This window comes from Castor canadensis, chromosome 7 (assembly GCF_047511655.1).
Source record: "Castor canadensis chromosome 7, mCasCan1.hap1v2, whole genome shotgun sequence".
Taxonomy (NCBI): Eukaryota; Metazoa; Chordata; class Mammalia; order Rodentia; family Castoridae; genus Castor; species Castor canadensis.
Genome location: NC_133392.1, coordinates 128,072,767 through 128,097,350, shown reverse-complemented (window position 1 = coordinate 128,097,350; position 24,584 = coordinate 128,072,767). Strand labels below are relative to the sequence as shown.

The following is a 24,584-nucleotide window of genomic DNA, read 5'->3' as shown; positions in this document are numbered from 1 at the left end:
TAGAGTCTTGCTATGTTGCCCAGGCTGGCCTCAAACTTTCAGTCCTCCCGCCTCAGCCTCCTGAGTGCTGGGATTATGAGATTACAGATGTGTACCACCATACCTGGCTGTTTTCTTTCTTCTTTATGATAGCTTTTTTTTTGAGGGGAGGGGATTGGGGAGTAGTACTGGGAGTTGTACTCAGGGTCTTGTACTTCCTAGACAGGCATTCTACCACTTGAACCAAGCCCCCACCCCTTTATGATAACTTTTTAGGTAGCAAGTCTTCCCAAGGGCAAATACACCCCTTCAAGTTTCCCATGGAACATGACATCAAGATCTCCCTGATAACTTTCTTTAAAGTTTAGCCATTCAAGGCATGGTAGCCCCAGCCTGTAGTCCCAGCTACTAGGAAGGCAAGAGGATAGCATAAGCCCAGGAGTGTAAGTCTAACCTGAGCAACATAGCAAGAACCTGACTCAAAATATAGCTGAGTTCAAATCCCAGTACCACCGAAAAAGTTTTAAAAAACAAAATATTACATAAATGATGCACAGATTACAGAATTCAGTAGGACTATTGTTTATCACCATCTGGACATAAAGAATATAGTTTCTGTTAAGGGAATATAATAGAGGGGGTAAACTTGTTCAAAATACACTGTGCTCATCTATGGAATTATCACAGAGAAAACTCGCTTGTATTATCAATGTTATGCTAATAAAAAATGACCAAAGAGGAGCTAATACAGTAACCTTAAAATGACAGAGGTCAATATGGGAAGGTGATGGGGAAGTAGTGAAGAGGTCAGGTAGAGATGAATCAATTCGGGTTGTAATACATTTCTGCATGGAAGCAATGCTAGGAATCTCTCTGTAGAGCTATCCTTATCTCAACTAGCAAAAACACCATGTCTTCCTTATTATTGCTTATGTTTTCTCTTCAAAAAAATTGGAGAAAAGGGCAGAACAGGTTCTTCCTGGAAGCGAGGGGGGTGGGGGAAGGGGGGGTGGGAGGCAAGGGGGAAAATGGCCCCAACAATGTGTGCACATATGAATAAATGAATAAAGAAAAAAATATATATTAAAAAAATTTTTAAATAACAAAAAAAAAGATATAGCTTGTGGTTGATCTCCAGCATCATATAAAATAAATACAGTTTCTAATCTGTACAAACTAGATGAACCTATAACTTCATAGGCTAGAACATGAAATGACATAAAACAAACCAATATTCGACTTCATTCAAGGGATGTGAGATGCTAAAGTAGCAAAGGGAGATAAAAATTTCCAGAATAATATCTCTTTTGATTAATTTTCCTATTTGAGTTGGACTGATAAGCAACTCACCCCTTCTGATGTTAGAAGCATTGTTAGAGACTAGAAAAGAAAGCAATCAAGAAGAAAGAGGCCAGGTGCCCTTGGCTCACGCCTATAATCCTAGCTACTCAGGAGGCATAGATCAGGAAGATCACAGTTTGAAGCCCAGGCAAATAGTCCACGAGACCCTGTCTCAAAAAAACCCATCACAAAAAAAGGGCTGGAGGAGTGGCTCAATGTGTAGGCCCTGAGTTCAAACCCCAGTACTGTTAAAAAAAAAAAAAAAGAAGAAGAAGAAAGAGGAAGTCAGGTTCCTAGAGTTAGGGTAGACTATTGTATAGTTTACATTATGAAGGTTAAAGAAGGCAAAACAGAAAAATTAATAACATGAGCTGGGTACTGGTGGTTTATGCCTGTAATCTTAGCTACTCAGGAGGTAGAGATAAGGAGGATCACAGTTCGAAGCCAGCCTGGGCAAATAGTTCTCGAGACCCTATCTTGAAAAAACAGAAAAAGGGCTGGTAGAATGACTCAAGGTGGAGGCCCTGAGTTCAAGTCCCAGTACCACACAAAATAAATAAATAAAGTTCAACAAATAATATTTTTTCAACCTTGTTTTCTCTCTCAAATAAAGTTTTTTGGAGTTGGTGGTATGGCTCAAGTGGTAAAGCACCTGCCTAGCAAGCATAAGGCCCTGAGTCCAAACCCCAGTGCCACCAAAAAAAAAAAAAAAAAAAGGAAAGAGAATATTTTACAGCCATTAAAAATGGCAGTTGGAGGGATCCTGGGGTTGTAGCTCAATGGTACACCACTTGCCTAGCATGTGCAAGACCCTAGGTTCAATCCCCATCATAGCAGGTTAAAAACAATACCAACAACAACAAAAAAGACAGTTGGGGCTGGGGTGTAGTTCAGTTTATATGCTTAGTATGCATGAGGTTCTGGGTTCAACTCCAGTACCCCCTCCCATAATAGTACCTGAGTCTCTCAAAATATCCAATTATGAGTATGCAGAAAAACAAATGCAAAAGACATAATCATTAAACTGAATTCATACTAACTTCAGTCTACTAGCTATTTCTTTTGCTTCCTTTAAATACTTTTTTTTTTTTGCAGTACTGGGATTTGAACTCAGGGACTTCACCTTGAGCCACTCTACCAGCCCTATTTTTGAAGGGTTTTTTTGAGATAGGGTCTCATGGAACTATTTGTCTGGCTGGCTTCGAACTGCAATTCTCCTGATCCCTACCTCTTGAGTAGCTAGGATTACAGGCGTGAGACACCAGCACCCAGTTTAAATATTTTCTTTCTGATAAAAATTGAGGAAAGGGGGGGAAAAAGAAAGGATACTGAGGGGTGAAGAAGATGGAGGTACATTGGATAAATACATCTGAAGACAGCATGATGAAACCCACCAAACACTGAAAGAGGGGCAAAGAGGGAGAGTGTGAATGGGAATATAATAGAGGAGGTGAGCTTATTAAAGGTGCACTGCACACATGTATGGAATTATCAGAATGACATCCCCTCATATTGCTAATGTATAAGTCAAAAATAAAATAAATTTCAAAAAATAAAAGTAAATAAAGTTTAGGAAAAACCAATACAGTTCCAGTCAGAGATGTATTCTATAATATAATTATGGAGAGTTTGGTTGGGTTTTTTGGTTTTGTGTTTGGTTTTTTTGTGATGCTAGGGACCTCACACATGTTAGGCAAGAACTTCATTACTGAGCTATACCTCAAGTCCTAATTATGTAGATTTAAGAGACCTTTTAGTGTGATTTCCCTGAACTTGTGAAGCCTCAAAAAGATCAGAGCTTTACCATACCAGTAGTTATTTGGTCTTAAGAATACAAAGGAAACCAAACATGGTGGTACACACTTGTAATCCCAGCTACTCTGGAGATGAAGGCAGAAGGATCACAAGTTCAAGGCCAGCCTAGGCAAAGGTTCAGACTGTCTGAAAATAAAATAAAAACAAAAGGGCTGGGGCATGGCTCAAGTGGTAAGAGCACTCGACCTATCATGCTCAAGGGCCTAGGTTCAATAACCAGTAAAACACACACACACACACATCTAAAGGAGACAAGCACACACTTTTATTATATTTCACACAATGCCTATTTTCACAGGTTTTATATACATACATAGATGTGTGTGTATCTTCTAAAAACAGTAATTTTTCAGTTTAGAATTTCACTCCTTTTTAAGTACAATTTTCTTGAATAGTATTTCAATTTCACAGGCACCAAAGATTTCAACAGCATTTCAGACTAGCAGGAAGGAAGTAAAATGCAACCCACAGTAGTTTTCATACAACACCTAGGACAGTTTAAAATCTTCAACATCTGTTGCTTATAAAAACTCTTTATCTTGGCATTCAAGGACTTGACTCCACTAAAATTAGCCAAATCTCCATCCTTCAAACAAATACAATGTTTCCTTCCTATCTCAGCTTAAGTGGCCTTCTACCTCATTCCAGTGTATAGTACTTCCTGAATAATACTTATTTGGTTCTCAGCTAACATCTTCTTGGTCTTAGCTCCACTCTCCACGTCTTCCAACCTATTCTTCAGGATAAGACCCTTCATGTACCACATAACAGGTCTTCTGCATTCCGTCCCTACCCTCATTTTCAGTATTATCTCTCTTTATTCCTTTAGCTATAGACACAATCAACTACCAAACAGAGAATTACCTGTAGAGCCCTGCCCATACTAAGTGCCTCTGCGTGCAATATTGTTTTTCCTTGGTGTGTCCTTCCTGGCTTCTTCCATATGGCTCTTTCAGTAATCAACTCATGTAGAAGTGTTCTCTGACCCCTCAATCTCCTTTTTCTGTGCGTTGATAATGCCTTACACAAATCTCTATTACACTTATCATACAGTATATTAATTGTTGCTTATCTGTCTCTTTTACTGAACTATGAGCTCCATAAAGGCCTGGACTTAAACTTGTTCACCTTCAAATGGATTATGGCATAAAAATTTTAATGCTATGATATAAATCAAAATGTACAAAATATACAGGAGAAAAACAATTTAGACATTGAGATTCCAACTTTCTAAGTAAAAAATATATTCATAATTTCGTTCACTCTGTTGATAAATATTTATTTTGCACCTCCCAAGAGTCAGGCACTCTGCCAAGCCTGAGAGTTGGTTTTGACAAAATAGACATACACAGAGCAAGAATTCTGAGAGGACAATATGAAAAATGTTAACATTAGTTATTAACTCATTGAATCTTGGGGAAGAAATTTACATTCTCTCAAAATCTTCTCTACTTACTAATTCTTCTATTTTTCTTTTTTTCTTTTGTGGTACTAGGACTTGAACACAGGGCCCCAACCCTTGCTAGGCAGGTGCTCTACCACTAGAGCCACTCTGACAGCCCTTTTTCGTGTTGGTTATTTTTGAGATAGGGTCTCACAAACTATTTGCCCGGGGCTGGCCTTGAACTGCAATTCTCCTGACCTCTGTCTCCTGAGTAGCTAAGGTTACAGGTGTGAGCCACCAGTGCCTGGCTCTTTCTTTTTTTAGACAAGGTCTCACGCTATAGCCTAGGCTGGTCTTTAACTCATGATCCTCCTCTGCCTCTACCTCCCCAGTGTTGGAATTACAGGCATGAGCCACTATGCCCAGTTCTTTCCTCACTTTTCTTCACTAAGTTTTCATCCATTATTCATACCCTGAATTTTGGACTCTGCCCTAGACACCCTTAATTATTTTACCTAGAGTGATTTTATATATATATTAAAGTGATTTTATCATTTTGTATATATAAATGATCACTTTCACTTTCATCACACACACAAATCATTCAGGGTATGTGGCTAAAATAAAAAAAAAATAAAATATTCCCCTACCTCAGCTTCCCAAGTGCTGGGATCATAGGTGTATGCCACCACACCAGCTTCCCAATTCTTTCTTTCTTTATTTTTTTTCTTTCTTTCTGATATTTTTCCCCACTTCTTTTTTCTTTAGTTTTTTTTTTAGTATTGTTATACTAAGGGTACACTGTAACATTTACAAGAGTTCTTACAATGTATCATAGCTGAATTCACCCCCTCCATCATTCTCCTTTATCCTCCACTTCCCCCATTCCTGGAACACTTTCAACAAGTCTCATTTTTCCATCTTCCTACATGAGTATATAATATTTTCACCATATTCACCCTTCTACAACCTTTCCCTACAGCCTCCCCTTCCCACTGGTGCCAACCCTGGACAGGACCTGTTTTACTTTCCTGTTCTCTGTTTTTGAAAAAAGACATGTTTGTTTGTATAAGATAACTATACAAGCTGGGCACTGGTGGCTTACACCTATAACCCTAGCTGCTCAGGAGGCAGAGATCAGGAGGATCCTGACTTGAAGCCAGCCCAGGCAAATAGCTCATGAGACCCTATCTCGACAAAAACCATCACAAAAAAAGGGCTGGCAGAGTGGCTCAAGGTGGAGGCCCTGAGTTCAAGCCCCAGTATTGGGGGAAAAAAAAAAAAGAGAGAGAGAGCTAGCTATGCAGAGCTTCATTGTGACATTTCCATTTGTATATGTATTATAACCTGAATTGGTTCATCTCCTCTATTTTTCTCCTTTTTACCTTAGTCCCCTTCTTATGGTGATTTCAACAGGTTTAAAAACTCTATATTCAACCATATACACCTTAACTTCCTTCTTTCACCCTTCCTCTCCCATTAGTGACCTTCCTTCACGTGCCCTGTTTTTCATAATATTGCTTGCATTTGTATTTCCCCACTTCTTTCTTAATGAATATTCATTACTTTGATAATTATAAATTTTTTAGTCTTCCTAAATTATAAATTCCTATTGATCAGTAGGATCAGTATGCACAATAATTTGTGTGCAAATTTGTGAACCATAGCTTATATGAAAGCAAAACAACTAAGAACTGTCAGTCAAATTCAAATACAAGGAAGAACAAGACTAAAATATGCAAAAATATTTCACGATTTCCACAATGAATTCATTGTAGAAATCATTTTGAAAAACATCTCACACAAATTGCCCAAGGAAAACATTAAGATCAATGCCATCCTAAATTTCCATTGCAGAAATAAAATTATATCACTCCACTTAATGCAGGGAAGGAAATGACATTGTTCAAAAGACAAATTAATAAATAACACCACATCTCATCTGTATAATGATTTACAGTTTACAGTTTGCAAGGCACTTTGACCTTCATAATAATTCTGTTCTATTATTCCCATTGGATAGATTAAAAAACTAAGGATTGAAATGCAAAAGGCCTTTATAACTATAACTCAAAATCCAAAAACCATAAAATAAAAGATTAAGAAGTATGTCTGCATAAAAGTCTAGAACTTCTATAGAGGAATAAAATAAAAGAAGTCAGCAGACAAATATCAAAATGGGACTGGGAGTGTAGCTCAGTGGAAGTGCTTAGCATGCATGTAGCCCTGGGTACAATCTCTAGCATTAAAAAAAAAGAAAAAGGAAAAATACTTCTAAAACCTATCACAGACAAAACATTTAACTTTTTATAGATACATTTTTAGAAATCAATAGGAAAGAGACCTATAACTCAACAGAAAAACAGGTAAAGAGTTTTAAAGGATTTTTTTAAGTCATACCTCTAGACCAGGTAAAGGATTTAAACAGGTAATTTAAAGAAAAGGGAATATGAATGACTCATATAAAAAGATGCTTAACCTTAGCATAATTGGAAAAATTAAAACTACTCTGAGGTATCATTTCTGTCTAACAGATTGGTGAAAATCCAAGTTTGATAGCAACAAGATATAAGCCAGAGGGCTTAGTTTAGATTTCTGCTACTTAGTAGCTATGTGATTTGGGCAAGTCACTTACATTCTCTATTCCTTGATGTAGTCATCTGAAAACCAGAGATAATATTAGTATCTAAAAAGAATTTTGCTAAAATTAAATGAGATAATGTAGATAAAGCACCTAGAACAGTACCCTCAGGACACAGTAAGCACTATGTATTAGCTATGATACAGCCAATGTTAGTGGGTGAATAGGAAATATATCTTGAAACAATCCCTAAGGAAGGCAATTCAGCAATTCGTAGTGACAAATGTGTATACACCTTAATTTAGAAATCCTGCTTCTGGGAATTTATCCCACAAATCTTCTTGCACAACATGAAAAACAACAAATTCATATGTCTTCATTACAGCATTGCTTACACAATTCAAAGACTGAAACAATATAAATGTCCATAATAAGGAACAAGTTAAATACATTATGATACTTCCACTTGATAGAATTTTATGCAATACTATACAGGTGTTTAAAAAAAACAATGAGGCTGGAGGAGTGGCTCAAGTAGTAGAGGAGTGCCTAGTAAGCGTGAGGCCCAGTACCACCAAAAAGAAAAAAATGGGGAAACAATCCTTGTAATGATCTGATCTATCTTCCTGCTTCACCCTCCCAAGTCCTGGAATTTCAGAGATGCCCCACTATGCCCAGCTTTAAATATTAAACTTTTTATTTTATTTTGTTTTTGTTTTTGTTTTGGTGGCACTGGGGTTTTGAACTCAGAGCTTTATAATTGCTAGGCAGGCATTCTACCACTTGAGCCATTCCTGCTGCCTATCTTTTTAAAAAACTAAAACTTACAGAGGATAAGTTATTTGCCTGTAGTCATACAGTCAATAACAGTATTAATTACCATTAGGAATTTCAATATTTTTCCTCTTTTCACACTACTTTTCTGAAATATTCAGGAATGGAAGGTTTAAACATTATCACAAGTAGGCTTTTCTCTGAAACAACCACTCCCTCTGAGTGCTCAGCAAAAATAACACTAGTAAGATCACAAGAAGTCATTTCCATTTGATGACTTAGAAAATAATGTAATACCACTGTTGGTCCATAACATTTGCCATCACCCACACAATACACAATTGGGCTTCATCTACTAAAAAAGAGATAATACTACCATAAAAATCCTTATCTCAGGTTTCAAATTTCAACACAACACTTATTTCACACAACAAAATTAAGTGAATGACACAAAGAATTCATCAATAAACACTTTCACCGAGGGGAAAAAGCATTAAAAGCAAGTCAGCTTTCTACTCTAAATAAACCAGGATATGAATAAATGTAAATGTGTAATGTTCTTTTTACAATTAACTAAAACTATGAAGACAAAATGTTATTGGAGACCCTGGGGTAGGAGATCTTTAGCTTCCCAGTATATACGTTTTGTTTTTTTTTTTAACACAGAATTAAGACATACCCTATAGACAAATTGCAAAGGATTGTGTTTGAGAAACCTTCCTAAATCTATCTGTATAAGAGAATAACACATCATACATTTAAGACACCAGATATGTGAGAATTTCACTGTTAATTCACACACAAACATCTGTACCATCTAATACCACTTCCTAACAAGTGCCAAAGAACCTCCAATGCAACTGTGGGTCCCTCCTTAGGACCTATAGGACCTAATGTTGCCTCTGTTCCATCTCTGCTATCATAGTAGGCAGCTATGGCATCCATATTGATGACATATTCAACATAGCCCCTCAACCTTCCCACACTTCAATTACCTACACTTCCATTTCCCTTCAACAGTACTGAGACAGTTACACATTTTTGTCTTTTTCTTGAAATACTGAACTCTGAGTTTTGCACTTACATTTCTTATAAACCATTTCTGATTATCTCATTTTCCAAGTATATACACCAGCCTCTGTAGATTTTACTTCTTATAACCTCCAGTTTAGACCCTCAAAGTCAATCATATCTCCCACACTAGCATTAGCAAGTGTAAAGTTGCTGCACATTTTATCTTTCTGTTTTGAAGATTCCAATTCTGGATCAACCTAATCATCTTTTTAGCCCTCTCCCTCTTGGGCTAAGGGAGAAAATGTAAAATCCATGCTATGGGAAATCCATTACAAATATATTATTCCTAATTGGGCCCTTAATATTGTTAGTGATTGTCAGGGACAAGGGTTTGTTTTTGGGGGTGTTTGTTTTTGTTTTGGTGGTTCTGGGATTTGAACTCAAGACCTTGTGCTTGTCAGGCAAGTACTCTACCACTTGAGCCATTCCGCCAACCCAGGTACAAGGGTTTGAACTCACATTTAGCACTTACTAGCCATGGTTTGAACTCAGGTTTAGCACTTACTAGGCATGCTCTCCACCATTTAAGACACACCTCCAGCCCATTGATCATTTTTCTAATTATTCATCTATTCCCTTTTCATTTTGCACTGATAATTCCCATGGGCCATAACACTCAAGTCAGAAACTTGTCATAATTCCTTCAATCTCCAAAAGCGTGGATTCCTCCAGATAACTGATCACATTAAAAGTAAGTAAGTAAATAAATAAATATCTCACCTTTCCATTCCATCTTTAACATCTTTTGATGTTAAAGAAATGTCAGACATATTTTCTAGGTAAACTTTCCCCCAAACTTACAAAACTGTTTCGCTGATACGAAAAAGGGAAAGACACACATGCCATAGCAGAAAGAACTCAGGTTTCAGAACTAGGCAGACATTATTCAAATCCTTGCCTACATTCTTCTCAACTGTAAAAGAGGGTTACTGACACCTAATGTACACGCTGTTGTAATTTATAAAGTGTCTTTATGGTGCCTGACATACAGCTAGCAACTCCCCTTCACAGTCATTCTGTTGACAATAATTTTACTCACTGCCTCCCTCAATCTGTGATCTGACTACTGTCATCATTGCAACCACCACACTATCAAAACTGCCTTTCAAGGAAACAAGCAACATCCTAATTGCTCAATTCATTAGCTTCTTTCTTTTTCTTTCTTTTTTTTTTTTTGTTAAGCAGTTTAAATTTTATTAACCTCCCAGTTTAAAAAAAAAAAGTTAAATTTAAGGTCACACCTCTAAATTTGATGTACTATATACAGATTGTGCAAGATGAATATGAAGAGATACAAATTAGTCCATGCACAAAAAGATTTACTACAATACAGAATCATCTTCATAAATACATATAAAATTCTTAAGAAGATAGAGGGGACTGTCCAGGTTTTCCCATACACTTGCCAAACTAATTCAAGGCACAAAATGTACACCATTGTGAATACGCACATTCTAGACTTTGTGCCTCTGATATAGCCCATCAAAGATTTGGCTTCGACTTATAAAACTAAATATACTGAATGAGATTGTATTTCTTGACTGGAAAACCACAGACCTATAAACATCATGTAAATAATTACTCCAAAATATGGAGAATAAAAATACAAGCACTTCATGCTAAAAAGCAAACAAAAAAATTGGTGTAAATCCAAAAGTATTTAAATGTTTCCAGTTTGGATAATTTGATTAAGAGCCTATACAAGTTTGTTCCCAGAAGCATTAGCTTCTTTCTAATTCTCATTCTACTGGACCTCTGGCACACCTGACATGGATAGTATTCCCCTCCCATCCTGAAACTCTTTCTGCCTTTGGCTACTATAATAATATCATTTTGTTCTAGTTCTTGTCCCATTCCTTTAACCTGTCTTTTTCAGTGTCTATTATCCTTCAAACAATGATGCTTCTTCTGGGCAATAGCTCTTCTCTTCTTATAGTATTACCATCCCATACTAAGGTTTCAAATATCCCCCCATATATTCTCTCTTGACTCTCAAATTTATGTATTCAGTCCCAACCTTTCACCCAATTTTCAGACCCAATTTTCCAGCCATATCTGAAAAAAATCTCAAACTGAAGTTGTCCAAAATCAAATCTATTACCACTCCTCAAAACTGCTTCTTTACTTTCTTTATTTCCATCAATACCACCAATTCAAACTAAGCCAAGTCAGAAATCCCTCACTTAGGGACGGAAAAAAAAAAAAAAAGAGCCAAGTTTAAGGCTCTGTAATCCTAGCTCCTTGGGAGGCTGAGATCAGGAGGATCAAGGTTCGAGGTCAGCCAGGGCAAATAGTTCACAAGACCCCTATCCAAAATAGCCAAAGCAAAATAGACTGGAGGTGCAGCTCAAGCAGTACAGCACTCTCTTTGCAAGTATGAAGCCCTGAGTTCAAACCTCAGTTCTAAAAAAAAAGAGGAAAAAAAAATCTATTTCAAAACCTCTTGGAATTGTGCTCTTCCCTTCATTTTCTTGCCACTAATCCAGTCCATTTTCTTACCCAGCTTAGCACACTGGTTTCTTGCCTAAGACTTGCCTCCACAGTCAATTTTCAATACTTCATTCACATTTTCACCAGAGATAATCCAATCATGTCAAACTGCTAAATAAACCTTCAATACATTCTTACAGAATAAAGATCAAACCCTTTGGCAAGTTTTTCTCAAAGGTATAAATAAAAATTATTAATTTTAAATTAGACAAACCTGGGCTTCATTTCTGGCTAAATCTGAATAGAGGTTTAGTCTAGGGTCTTCAAGATGCAGGGTAAAAGGCAGAGGAGGGAAAAAGAGAAGGGAAGGGAAGGAAGTCTGTTTCTTTTGGGAGGAATGAACACGTTTGATGGAAGTGAAGGAGTCCAGATCTGGAGGGAGGAGCAGGTACTGAGATGCGGAGGCTCTCAGTGGGCAGTTGTATATTTATGAAACAGGAGTTCTCCGAGGAACATGAAGGTTTCCAGGATCTGGGAAGTAAGGGAGGTCCCTAAAAAAAGTCAGCCACCAGATGCCTGAGTGAAGTAACTTCTAGTGGGTTCCCAGCCTCTGAAGGGAGAAAAGGCGGGCCCGTCCCGGGACCCTGGGGAAGTGAGAACGGAAGGGGAAAGGGGCCGAGAGGGGAGTGCCCCCTGTGGCTGCCAGGAGGACCCCTACTAAGCCACGGGGTCCTCTCTCGTGTTAAGCAACCCAGGCGCCAAGGCTCCGAGACCAGGAAGGTGTAGCAGCCGCGCGCACGGACCAGGATGCCCTGGGTTCGGACCCCATGCGCGCTCTTGACGTTACCTGAGGCGGGAATGAGCAGCCGGACGGGTGCCTGCGCGGGCTGGAGTGGAAGGTGGCGGCCAAGAGGGAGCATAGTAGCCCTGGCAGCTGTGTGGCCGCAGTGGCTTTTTAGCCTGCGGAGGCGGTGAGGGTCCCTCGAGCAGAAGCCGGCGATTCCGCGGGACTACAAGCGGCGGAGGACCAGAAGGCTACTGCCATGGCCCCACAGTCGGGGCTGCTCCCCCCGCCTATTTGGCGGGGCCAAGAGAAGGATCAGAGCAGCGAGACCTACAAGGCAGCTGGAAACTCCGCTGGGCTCCGCGGCTGCTAGCGACTGAAACGCCTGGGGCAAGGGAGTTGGGAGGCGGGGCCGCTGCGGGCCACGCCCCTCTCCGAGAAGCCAATCAATTGCCGGCCCTTAATAAACGAGCTAGTGGAATTACCCAATTAGCGTTAAGAATGCCACGTGGTATGAGGGTGGGCACAATGAGCGTCCAGAGAAGCCAATCAACAGCCCTAGGCGCCAACTCTTAGAGGACGAAGGGAACCAATAAGAAGAAAGTGGAAGCAAAAACAGAAGAGGCAGTGTGTTGAAAAGGCGGAACCCTAAAGGAGAGAATACACCTGAGGGAAACCCAAGTCCAAGGAGTCTCTTAGAGGGCGGGACAGTAAACAGAAGATGGACCAATCAAAATGCCAAAGATAGAAGGGTTAGGTAATTGATAAGCCCAATAGAACATGGGCTACACTGGCGCGGCTTTTGGGTTGCTCAAGTTGTAGCTGAACCCTATGAATGCAGTGTCCTGCAGGATCTCAGTATAGTGAGAGGGAAAAACTGATACATGATTATTACGGACTTAAGATAGTAACCACAGTAAGTAGAGCCAAACAAACATGCTGAGGGAACAATTCATCTATACCACGAAAGATCGAATTCAATGAAGGCTTAAAGGATATAACTTAAGGTAGCATTAAAAACAGGATTTTGAAATAGCTGAATGGGAAATAAGAATTCTATCCAACTGTTCAACAGGCACATACTTCCCCATGCTTTGCCGATGTGTGGACCCCAGGAGATCAAAATCTTATGTCTGAGTAGACTGCAACAGGAAAGAAGAGCAGGCAGATACAGTGACCTTACTGTTCCACCACTCCCTGAAGTTACAGACGGCCTTCAGAAATCTTTAGACTTCTCTTCTCCTGGGAGATGCATGGACTATAAATAGTTGGAGTAGGAATTAAGATGTATCTCAATGGTAGAGCATATGCCATGTGTGAGGCCCTGGGCTTGATCCCCAGCACTTCAAATAAAATAATAATAATAATTGGAGTACAAGTGATCCCAGTGACAATTAAGGTTAAGAAAGATTAGTGGTAGGAAATAATATTGGTAAGAGAAGCCGAATGTGGGTTGGGTTTAAAAGCAAAATTTGTCTTTTGTTTTTTATTTTTTGAGAGCATGACCATAATCTAAACAGTGCACTATTTTAGGAAGATTAATTCGTAGCTCACAGAATCTCTGAAGGTAGAAAAGAGATCACACCAGACCAGTCCCTCTAACCCAAAGCCTTTTCAGTATCATTCTTCTGGCAACAAATCATGTGCTGCCACCTGGTGACAATTCAAAGACCACTGTTTCCCAGGGCTGTTTAATATTTCTGTTGTGAAAGAGCTAGCACCCCAGCAAGCCTGTCTCCCTCAGAATTTAATGCAAAGTAGTTGATAAGTAGAGAACTGGTAGCAATTAGAGCCAAATGAATCACCTGCCCAATGAAAGATGGTAAATGACAGAAGTTGCTTGTGCTTCAGAAGGAAGATGAGAGCCAGGCACTGGTGGCTCACGCCTATAATCCTAGCTATTCAGGAGGCAGAGATCAGGAGGATCGCAGTTCAAAACCAGCCCAGGAAAATACTTCTCGAGACCCTATCTGGAAAATACTCAGAACAAAAAAGGACTGATGGAGTGGCTCAAGTGGTAGAGCACCTGCCTAGCAAGCATGAGGCCCTAAATTCAAGAACCAGTACCACCAAAAAAAGATGAAGTTAGATACAAGATTTTTGTGTTTTTTTTTTTTTTAAACTGGGTCGGTTGAGTCTGAGTTAGGACTGATCTTTATCACTCCACTCTCAGCAATTCCCAAATGCTGAGGGGAAAAGAACTAAGAACTTCCACATAGTTATTCAGGTGTCTAAGGCTCTCTTTCTATGACTGGTCTGCCAGTTAGGCCAGGGCCTTAAATATAACTGAAGGTAGTTCCTGTCCTACCTAAGCCTTTTATTATGCTTTTGTTTCAGATTACTGTCTCCTTTTCCACTTGATCCATGCTTCCAGCCCAAAGGCTATTTTGCCTATGTTTACCAGTGAAAGAAACTTCATGGGACTGGAGGCACGGCTCAAGTAGTAAAGCACCTGCCTAGCAAGGATGAGTTCAAACTCCAGTACCACCAAAAAAAAAAAGGGAAGCCTCAGGGATATGCTGCTGGTTCTTAGGAAATCTTAGACTGTATTGTCTAGAATACAAAGCCCAAGTAAGATGAAAAGTATAGCTGTCCTTCATCACCTAGGAAAATATACTTTCTAGAGAGCAACCACATGGCAGAAGAACCAGGATCATTAGCCACAAGGCATTTTTTTAATGAAATATAAAAGAAATGAGTGGTACAAAATGTGCCCAGCATGTGTGAAGCCCTGGGTTCAATCCCCAACACTGAAGAAAAAAAAAGGACGTATCACTCCTAGTAAGAATAAGTATTGAATCATGAATTTTGTATTTCTTACTGGAAGTCACAGTCAAAAAGTTCTGAAGGTGATTAGATTAGAGACAGAGAAACTGAAAGACCAGGCAAGAGGCTATTATACAAATACAGAATGGGTTGCTGTGGATGAGGAGGTGTGGAAAGGCTATAGGGAGCCTCAAGACTTAGAAGCTGGAGATGAGGAAAAGAAGTGACAGATTGCCCAGGTCCAGAGCCCACCAGAATATCTTACCCTTCTCTGCAACCCCACAGCACTACTGCCTCAAAGTAATAACCCAGCTTATTCTACTCACCAGAATGGGAGTTTTTATCTCTTTTCAAGCTCACCTGAGTTTGTACTCAGGATGTACAGCTATAAATGTCTATAAACTCAGTATTTAGAGGTAGAGGTCCAGGAAACAGTCAAGTAACAGGAAAAATAAAAAGATACAGCTGAGTCTATCCCATGTAGGTTTATTCACAGAAAACACATCAGGGAGGGTTAAGCCACTTTATTGCAGTTGGAAAGCAGAGATAGGTGAGCAGTGAGAAGCCTCAGAGGGCACACACCAGTTTTATCAAGAGAAAAAGGGGAAGCTGCCCAGAAATAAGCCTTGGAGGAAAGGGTAGGAAAGAAGGCTTCATTTCACTATGCTTACAAATCCTTACAGGTCAATCAGGAGCATCTTGGGGTCCTCAAGGAAGAGTTCCTCTTTCTCAAGACTCTGGGCATGGAGCCAAATGCTGATGAGCTCCAGGTTAGAAAGGGTGCTGTCCTGGAGATCTAAAGGGAAGGAAAAGGGAAGACAAAAACAAACCATCAATAAGCACTGTGACATGCACAGAACTAGTCCCCTGTTTGATGGGGACATACAGGCCTGATTTAGGATAAGTAATAACAGAGGTAAATGGATTCACAAAGAAAAGGGCAGAGACTCCGTTCTACCCAGTGCTAAGCAAGTAGACAGATGCCATTCAGTCAACATTCAGATTCAGCCTCCCCTAGACCTGGGATCCCTGCCCTTACTCCCACCTAGTTTCCTTAAAATTTCCCAGCTACTGCTACTGTCTGGAAGACTGACATGGCGAAGGTGGTGGTCAGGGGCAGCTTAGATTGGAAGACATGAATTGAGGTCCTAAAAACAAGAACAGAATCAGAGGCACATGGGTGATAATGGTCTAGGAGGCCCTCCTAGCAAAGAACTGTCCTCTTTCTGAGGCTGGGACTCCAGTCTCTTCCCTCGTTATCATCCAGACATATAAAGATATCTGACTAACTCTGTATCAAGTAAAGAATGCCCAATGCTGCCCTTATGGAATGCAACCTTATGGAATACAGTCCCTACTAGCTTCGGCCAAATTTAGGATAAGTTAACTTTAGTCCCCAGTATCTAATCTCTGTAAGACAAATCCCTTCTACTGCTATAGCACCCACACCTTCTGACCTGAGGAAGTTGTGTTCCTGCTGGTCATCCTGAGCCTCTGTCCTGGCAGCCTCCAGAGTATGACCCCTGCCCTCCTGGACACTTTGCAGCTGCTCCAACATCTGCCAGACCACGGGCCCAGGTAGGACCAAACCTCTCCCTCTTCAGGAAGAAACCCTTCCTCACAATTGGTCTCCTCAGTACACTTGGAATCCTCATGTGGGCAAGGACAGTTTTTCATGGTATAGAGCAAAGGGATTGTAAAGAAGAGAGGGGTTTTGTTTTGTTGTTTGTTTTGTGGTGACGGGGATGGAACCCAGCACCTTATGCACACTAAGCAAGTGCTCTACCACTTGAGCCATACCCCAGTCTGAGAAGGGTTTTGGAGAGAGGTGGAGTTAGCACAGGGAAGAGTGGAGCTGATAGAGGGTATCCTGGATAAACAGAGGAAGAACAGGGCCTCCATGAGGAAATATGTGGAGACAGGTCTAATCTTGGTCCTACCTTCCAGCTGCGGGCTTGAACCTGGCGCCCCTCTTCCACCTGTTTCAGCAGCAGCTCTTGGTGTTGGCCTGCAGAGGAGAGAGAATGTGAGGGGGCTGTTCAACTTCTTTTCTTCTCCTTCCTTGCCTGTGACCAGCCTGGCACTGAAAACTGAGACAAAAGCATTCTGATCAAGCTGTTGGAAAGCTTCCAAGCTGACTGGAGAAACTAAATCACACCATGACAGTCAAAGGGCAAGACAAAATGCTTTGCTAAGAGCTGGGACTGTAACTCAGGGGTATAGCATGTGCAAAGACCTGGATTCAAGTCCCAGCACCGCAAAAAAAAATTATAATAAAAAATACTTTGCCAAACTTAATAGTTCAAGCAGGCAGAGATATAACCACTTACTGGGAGAGCAAGAAGGCATTTCAGAAGAGGACAAGGAAACACATACTCTCAATCTTTTACTTACTCAGCTGGTCCCGCAGCAACTTCAGTTCCTCCCGCAGAATCTCTGACTCTTTCCATAAAAGTTGCCGCCTACAGAAGTGACAGCAGTGTCATTCTAGAGTCAAAGTGAGGAGGCCATCAGCCTCTCAGAATGTCACAAGTTCAGAGACCTCAGAAGGTAAGGTCTTGCCCATCACTCACTCAGTCTGCAGCTCCTGATGAAGACCACTGGTAGAACTGCACTTTCCTGCTCTTGTTTTCATTTGAGCTTGGGCTAGCTCCTGCACCTGGCTCTGAAGGCCCTGCAGTTCCCTTCTCAGCCCCTCTAGGTGTTGCTCCAGGAGAAGGGTTCGCCCTTCTGGAGAGCCCTGCAGCAACCTTAGTGATGCTGGAGTAGGACAAGTTGATAGTCAACCCTTCTGAGAGCTTCACACATGAGCCCAGACAGTACTTAAAAATTAAACACACTTGTGTGTTTGCACACACAAGTATACAGCAAATTTGTTTGCACACATATAAAGCTGTGTGAGGGGCTGAATGTCTAGCTCAGTGGTAAAGCACATGCTTAGCATGCTCACATCAAAAAAAAAAAGACCTGATACCTTCCAGGACATTGATCTTGTACATCTGCTGCTCTCGTTCTTCCAGGAGGCCCTGCACAGCCCGCCTTAGAGCCTCAGTCACCTACCCAAGCAGAAAAAAAACACATGAGCTACTGTGAATACTAGGAGTAGTCTCATCTCACACAAACACCACATATACACACGTAGGATACCAAGGCTCACCTGAGCCTGAGATTGAATCTGAGATTGGAGAATAGTAACTTCATCCCAGAGAGAGGAACGACCGTACCTTAGTCTGTTTGGGACAATGGGAGTCTTTAGAACCCAATGCTGTTGGGTTTCTGACTGGGAAGGAAAACGATGAGAGGAAATACAGGATCCAGCCAGGTTCCCTGCTGGGGGAATAAGGAAGGACAATGGAAGGGTGTGGAAGAACAGAGTTCAGGAAAGGAAATACAATTTGGAAGAAACAGTGGATAGTATGGGCACTGAAAGAACGTAGATCTTGGAAAGAGAAAAGGCTGGAAGTAGAAAGGAACAATACTTACTTGTAGTGGACACTTCAAGGGGACACAGCCTCTGCTACAAGGGAAAGAGTTCCTCAGGCCAATGACCTCTGAGTGTCCTTTAACCTACCCCCATCTAAAACAAAACAAAACTGGGAGGTTCTAGTACCCCCTCACCTTAATCCGGGCCATATTTCCATCAGTTGCATTTAGAAGTGCATCGAGCTGCTCAGACCAACTCAGGCTTGTATTCATATTCCTGTGGCAGGGGTCTTGCTCCCTGAATTTTTGTGTCCTTATTCTCCCTGCTGGGAATACCCGAGTTACAGCCCAGGAAAGGCCACAGCGTTAGATGGGAAAAGGAGAGTAAGAATGTAATAGTAGCGATAAGGATGCAATATAACACCAAAACTGCGACTCTGGCACTAGACAAGGAAAATGCGTTCTTGGGAAAGCGGGGAGAAAGCGGGAACACCTTGATACTCATATATCAAGTGAGAGCAAAAGGCGCCGAATCTTGGTTGACGGTGCCAGGACACTGGTACCATGACACCAAACCCGTGTCAGCGACTACTGCCGCTGCTGAGTTGAAACCCTCCAGTAGGTGGAGAAAATACGACTAAAGATTGAGTGCCGCAGGGCCACCTGGGAACGGAGTCGGCCTCTTGAGCACACAACCACAGTTGGAAAAGGCGGAACCACGTTTCCCTGGAAACGACCGGTGCGATCATACCCCGCCCCTCGTGAGGCTTATCGGGATACCGAGTCTTTCAGACGCTGTAGTGTTGTGCTCCAATGAACAAAAGAACTACGTATCCCGAGATGCATCGCGCAGAGCCAACTCTGTCCCGCAGCTGGTCCCAGTAGCTCCTGGGAAACGGAGTCTACGCTGCCTTGAAACCTAACGGCCTAGTTATCTTTGAGACTCCATTCCCCAGCAAGCTCAGCGTGCAGCGTGCGCTATGGAGCCTAATGTCGCAGAGCTGAAGCAGAAGATTGAGGACACATTGTGTCCTTTTGGCTTCGAGGTTTACCCATTCCAGGTTAGTTTATCCCTTCTGCGGTCCTAGGGTGAGCTACAGCAACCAGCGTGAGACCCCGGGTGCCTTCTTATCCTTCCCAAACTCCTGCGGCCCGGTGGCCGTCTAACGACTAGGACAGAGGTGTCAGCTGGGGCTTGGGTTAAAAAGGTAGAGAAGCGGTCACACGTTTGTCCTTTTACTCCCATATGATACCATATTGATGAATGGGAGTTATCATATGATCTCGTAACCTGTGTGGCTTTGTCACCTACACAATTTGCAGGAAGAAAGATACCCCCTATGGGGCCAAAATCACCTTGGAAAGCTTCCAAAAGAAGTTAGGAAAGGGTAAGATATGGAAGGTTTGCTTGGTCACGATTTGGGTCAGCTGAGGAGAGAAGGACATTCCTGGTGTTGAACAAGAAACAATTGACTGGTTTGTTCCATCTACCAACAGAAGGATAATTCATGATGTTGCTAATAATTGGTGCAGGGCTGGGTATAGAAATTTCTGTGCACCCGACTGGCACAGAAGTCTCCACAGTCCTCTTCTTGCTCCACCCCACTCCACCCTTTTTATATAAGTCCATTTCACCCACATCAGTGCAGGGTGCCCTGTGCAGTACACTTAAGACACAAAGCTAAATGAACTCAGCCTAATGCTTAAGAGACAGCTTACTTCCAACTTATTTAACAGCAGTGCCAGGGTGTGTGTGGAGCAGTAAGATACAGAGGGACAAATATGTTGGGTCTAGCTTAAGAGAGGACTTGCCAGAAAAAAAAAATTTAAAAATGACGTCTGGGGCTACAACTCAGTGGTAGAGTGCTTGCCTAGCATGGCACAAGGCTCTGGGCTCAAATTAAGCATGCCTACCCCACCCCCGCCAAAATAAATAAATAAAAGCAACTATGTGTGAAAAGACAGATTGGAAAGAAGGAGGATTATGTACATTCCAAACATCTGCTTGAGTGTGGAGGTAGTGATGGATGGCAAGTGTAGGAGAGAATGAGAATGTCTTATTTGGCAAGGCAGGTGGACCTAGGTAATGGGAACTATTGTACTGACCAGTCATCTGCAGACCTGCCAGTCATTCTGAGGTCCTACAGCTCACCTCCCCACCCCATATGGAGTCAGCCACCAAGACCTTCGCCTCCTGAACCTATTAAATCCATTCTTTTCCAACCCATCAATCTGGGAACCATTTCTCATTTGGACTACAGTACCTTTGCTGTCAGATCAAAAACTGATCATATTTTTATCTTTTTTTTTTTTAATTGGTGCTTGAGCTACACCCCCAGTCCTTTTGTTTTCAGTTTGTTTTTGAAATAGTGTCACACCATTACCTTTGCCCAGATTGGTCTTAAACTTGCTACTTTCTGCCTCCACCTTCCAAGTAGCTGGGATTATAGATAGATACCACCATGCCTGTCTTTCAGTTTACTCTTTAATATTCAGTGCCTCCTCATTGTCACCAAATTATATCCATAGTTCTTACACCTGACTGCTATGTAAAAATAATAGTATGCCAGGTGCTAGTGGCTCATGCCTGTAATCCTCGCTACTCAGGAGGCAGAGAAACAGGAGGATCACAGTTCAAAGCCTGCCCAGGCAAATAGTTGCGAGACCGTATCTTGAAAAAACCCATCACACGCACAAAAGAAAAAAGGCTGGTGGAGTGGCTAAAGATGTAGGCCCTGAGTTCAAACCCCAGTACTATACACACAAAAAAATATATATATACTGTAGATTCTCCCTACACTAGTCTTCACTTTCCTTACCAGTCTTCAAGACTCAGTTTCCAAGAAGGCCTTTTCAAATTTCAGAGGACCCTTGTCTGGATCTGTCATAGCACTAGTCAATGCAATTTCTATTTATTCTTAGTTGTTCATAAACTGTCTATTCTAAATCCCCGTCAAATTCAGATTGTATGGGCAATTGCCCACACAGTGTAATTTGCCCACATTACACAGCATCAGCGAAAGTTCACTGAATGAATGAGACGGAGGATGAGGCAAAATGTAGGAGGCCTTGACTACCAGACTAAGGTATGGACCTGGCTAAGGCCTAAGCTGGTTCACTGACCTAGCCTAAGCTTTTTCTGTTCCAGGTGGCATGGTACAATGAACTCCTGCCTCCAGCCTTCCATCTGCCCCTGCCAGGACCTACCCTGGCCTTCCTGGTACTCAGCACACCTGCCATGTTTGACCGGGCCCTCAAGCCTTTCTTGCAGAGCTACCACCTCCAACCACTGACCGACCCCGTGGATCAGTGTGTGGCCTACCACCTGAGGAGTGTTACAGAGGTAAGCAAGACTCAACTTTACAAACTCTTGCTTCCATCTCCTCCACTCTCACTGCAGGATCTAGACTAGAGAAAGGAGCCACTTCATAGGTAAAATGATACCTCTAAATACAGCCTTGACATTGTGATTCTCCCTATTCTATCTTCTCATACCCATGTCCTACCACCTTCCTTTAGCAGTGTGAAATAAACCTCAGGCCAGCTTTGGCACCCAAGTGGAATAGGAGTTGAGCCAACATCCTCCAGGCATTGTTCAACTGCCTTTGCCCTGGACTTGCAAACTTTGTGGTCTTTGGATCCTTTTGAGGACAGTACAGTATTTCACCACCACAAACTCATATACAAATATTTGCACACACACTGGGTCTCCCTCACTGAAATTCTGTAAAGCAAGGCTAAATCACCTCCTAATAGAGGCTTCTGAGCAAGACCTTCTGTATTTCCTTTTAACTTTCTTCATACTTCAGTGCCTCCTAGGTTAAGGTCATGTTTTCCCTTTAAATAGGGCTTCTGGGCCAGGCACCAGTGGCTCTCACCTGTAATCCCAGTTACTCAGCAGGCAGAGATCAGGAGGATCACAGTTTGAAGCCAGCACAGGCAAATAGTTTGTGAGACCCTATCTTGAAAAACACCCTTCACAAAAAAGGGGCTGGTGGAGTGTCTCAAGGTGTAGGCCCAAAGTTCAAACCCCAGTACCACAAAAATAAACAGGGCTTCTGAGGACAGACCCATGTTAATAATTAGGGTTCCCTAGGACAGCCTACTCCCCTCATGCTAACAGGAGCTTGTATCTTATCCTGCCCCAGAGGTTCCCAGAGCTACAGATGGAAGTCATTGCTGACTACGAGGTACACCCCAACCGGCGTCCTAAGATTCTGGCCCAGACAGCAGCCCATGTGGCAGGAGCTGCTTACTACTACCAACGACAAGATGTGGAGGCTGATCCCTGGGGGACCCAGGTCAGAGGGAAAGTTTGAATGAGTGAGGACTATTGAGGGGAAATGTAAAAGCCCTTCAAGGTATTTCTATCAGGGACTGGAGGTGTGGCTCAAGTGGCAGAGTGCTTGCTTTGTAAGCCTGTAATCTTTCAGTTCAAATCCCAGTCACACCAAAAAAAGAGAAAGGTATTTCTATCAGGTCTCCCACTCTACCATCCTTTGAAGTTGTCACGTAACTCAGGACAAAGCAGGGGCCAGCCCCCTTACATGCTTTCTGAGGGTCACATCAGGTTAGAAAACCTTGTTCTTAAAACCATCTTACAAGACTATCTCAGGATGGAGAGGGCAGACAGGTATCAGGTAGGTGAGTGAGTGAACGTGAGACTGTAAAGTTGCCTGAGGATGCTTAAGTGAGTGCCTTTCCTCATGCTTAGAATGAGGTTAAGAAATGGTTATGCAGGAAAGAGGGACAGGTTTGTATGTAGTCAGTGTGCATTGAGTGGAAAGTGAGTAAGGATAGCTTACAGTGATGGTAGTGGGACTTGATGCTAAGGTACCTCCATGACCTTTTTTCTTTACCCTCTTCCCAGCGCATAGCAGGTGTGTGCATACACCCCCGATATGGAGGCTGGTTTGCAATCCGAGGGGTGTTGCTGCTGCCAGGAGTTGAAGTGCCAGATTTGCCACAAAGAAAGCCCCCTGACTGTATACCTGTGAGAGCTGATCGCATCACTCTCCTTGAAGGCTTTAATTTCCATTGGCGTGACTGGACTTACCGGGATGCTGTGACACCACAGGAGCGTTACTCAGAAGAACAAAAGGCCTACTTTTCTGCCCCACCTGCTGACCGGTTGGCACTATTAGGTTTGGCCCAGCCCTCAAAGGAGCTTAGCACTACATCCCCTGAGATACCCCTTACCATGCTCAGCAAGCCTCAGAATCCCAGCAGAGTGCGTAGCTGGCTTAGCCCCAATGTCTCACCACCTGTATCCCCTGGCCCTTGATACCGTCTTCCCCTGTGGGATCCCATTTATGGTGGTTCTAGGACTTTTGACAAAGCAAAATTTTATTTTGGGTACAAGATGATTACTTTTGATAATATAGTAGAGATCGTCAATGAGAGTAAGGCTCACCTAAAAGTTAGGTTTAGTTAAAACAAATCAAATACCAAGGTAGACCAAGAAATCCCTACCTGCCTTTGAATATGGTATTCTTGTCTATAACCATTTTTATGCAGTGCTCCAAGGTACTACCTGTTATGGGGCCTTAGGGACAATCATCCCCTAAATAACACTTATCACATAGGGTTGTGGAGACTTAATAAATACATGGAAAGCACTTTGAAACAGTGCTTGTTTCACCATTAAGTGGTATATTTGCTATTACTAAAGGCCCTAGGGAATCCTGTACTGCTGTTCACAGGTCTGGTCTGAGTTCCAGAAGGGTAGCTGATGTGTGTGGAAAGGCAATTCAAGATACAAAGAGGATCCACAGCTAGAATGCAAGGAAGGTGAGAAGCAAGCAGCACAGTACTTCTTTTCTAAGTCCTATTTAAGACCACCAGCCTCATGATTATATTCCTTTCAGTCCCAAAGGAACAACAAAAAAGCCTCCAAGTCTTTTTCTTTTTTGAGGCAAGAGTAAATACTGTTTTGTAGTCTAAGTTGTCCTTCAACTTGAAATCTTGCCTCTTGCCTCCAGAGTGGTAGGATTACAAGCATGCACCACCACACCTGGCCACTCTTCGTTCTTTTACAGAGCAGGTACCAAGCATTTATCCTAAGATACAAAGCTGGCTCCCATGTAGCCTTCCCAATACTGTAAATACAGATGTCTTATGTCAATGGGACTACAACTTGCAACCTAGCATATTGCATAAATTGCAGAGCCCTGGTCAGTAATATTGTAGGGGTTTGCTGTTTACTTCTGATGAAACAAAATCTAACACCTTAG

The 24,584-nt window shown here is 41.9% G+C and overlaps 2 protein-coding genes across 4 annotated transcripts in view; one reads left to right on the top strand and one right to left on the bottom strand.

Annotated features, from left to right (window-relative positions):
- Positions 1 to 19,233, bottom strand: part of Ccdc163 (CCDC163 homolog) — a 32,758-nt gene extending 13,525 nt beyond the window's left edge. Inside the window, exons 1-9 of one of the 3 annotated variants that reach the window (XM_074080278.1) lie at positions 18,547 to 19,233; positions 18,412 to 18,445; positions 18,086 to 18,258; positions 17,903 to 17,984; positions 17,502 to 17,688; positions 17,323 to 17,390; positions 16,869 to 16,936; positions 16,386 to 16,578; positions 15,418 to 15,724 (exon numbers count right to left, since the gene is read on the bottom strand). In XM_074080278.1, the coding sequence (XP_073936379.1) occupies positions 15,606 to 15,724; positions 16,386 to 16,578; positions 16,869 to 16,936; positions 17,323 to 17,390; positions 17,502 to 17,688; positions 17,903 to 17,984; positions 18,086 to 18,258; positions 18,412 to 18,445; positions 18,547 to 18,624 (1,002 nt within the window). In that variant the 5' untranslated portion in view covers positions 18,625 to 19,233 and the 3' untranslated portion in view covers positions 15,418 to 15,605. Of the gene's footprint in view, positions 1 to 15,417; positions 15,725 to 16,385; positions 16,579 to 16,868; positions 16,937 to 17,322; positions 17,391 to 17,501; positions 17,689 to 17,902; positions 17,985 to 18,085; positions 18,259 to 18,411; positions 18,446 to 18,546 lie in introns of those variants that run through there. The other 2 variants (XM_074080280.1, XM_074080279.1) reach the window with 2 other exon arrangements.
- Positions 19,234 to 19,272: 39 nt separating this feature from the next.
- Positions 19,273 to 23,994, top strand: Mmachc (metabolism of cobalamin associated C). Its single transcript, XM_020163990.2, has 4 exons — positions 19,273 to 19,412; positions 21,500 to 21,694; positions 22,500 to 22,652; positions 23,222 to 23,994. Exons 1-4 carry the CDS (start codon positions 19,332 to 19,334, stop codon positions 23,633 to 23,635), a joined length of 843 nt encoding a protein of 280 aa, XP_020019579.1. The 5' UTR covers positions 19,273 to 19,331; the 3' UTR covers positions 23,636 to 23,994.
- Positions 23,995 to 24,584: the final 590 nt, after the last annotated feature.

Coding starts and splice junctions, on each gene's coding strand:
- Mmachc (XM_020163990.2), top strand. CDS start 19,332: ATGGAGCCTAATGTCGCAGAGCTGAAGCAGAAGATTGAGGACACATTG. Junction 21,695..22,499: donor ACCTGAGGAGTGTTACAGAG/GTAAGCAAGACT, acceptor ATCCTGCCCCAG/AGGTTCCCAGAGCTACAGAT. Junction 22,653..23,221: donor CTGATCCCTGGGGGACCCAG/GTCAGAGGGAAA, acceptor CCCTCTTCCCAG/CGCATAGCAGGTGTGTGCAT.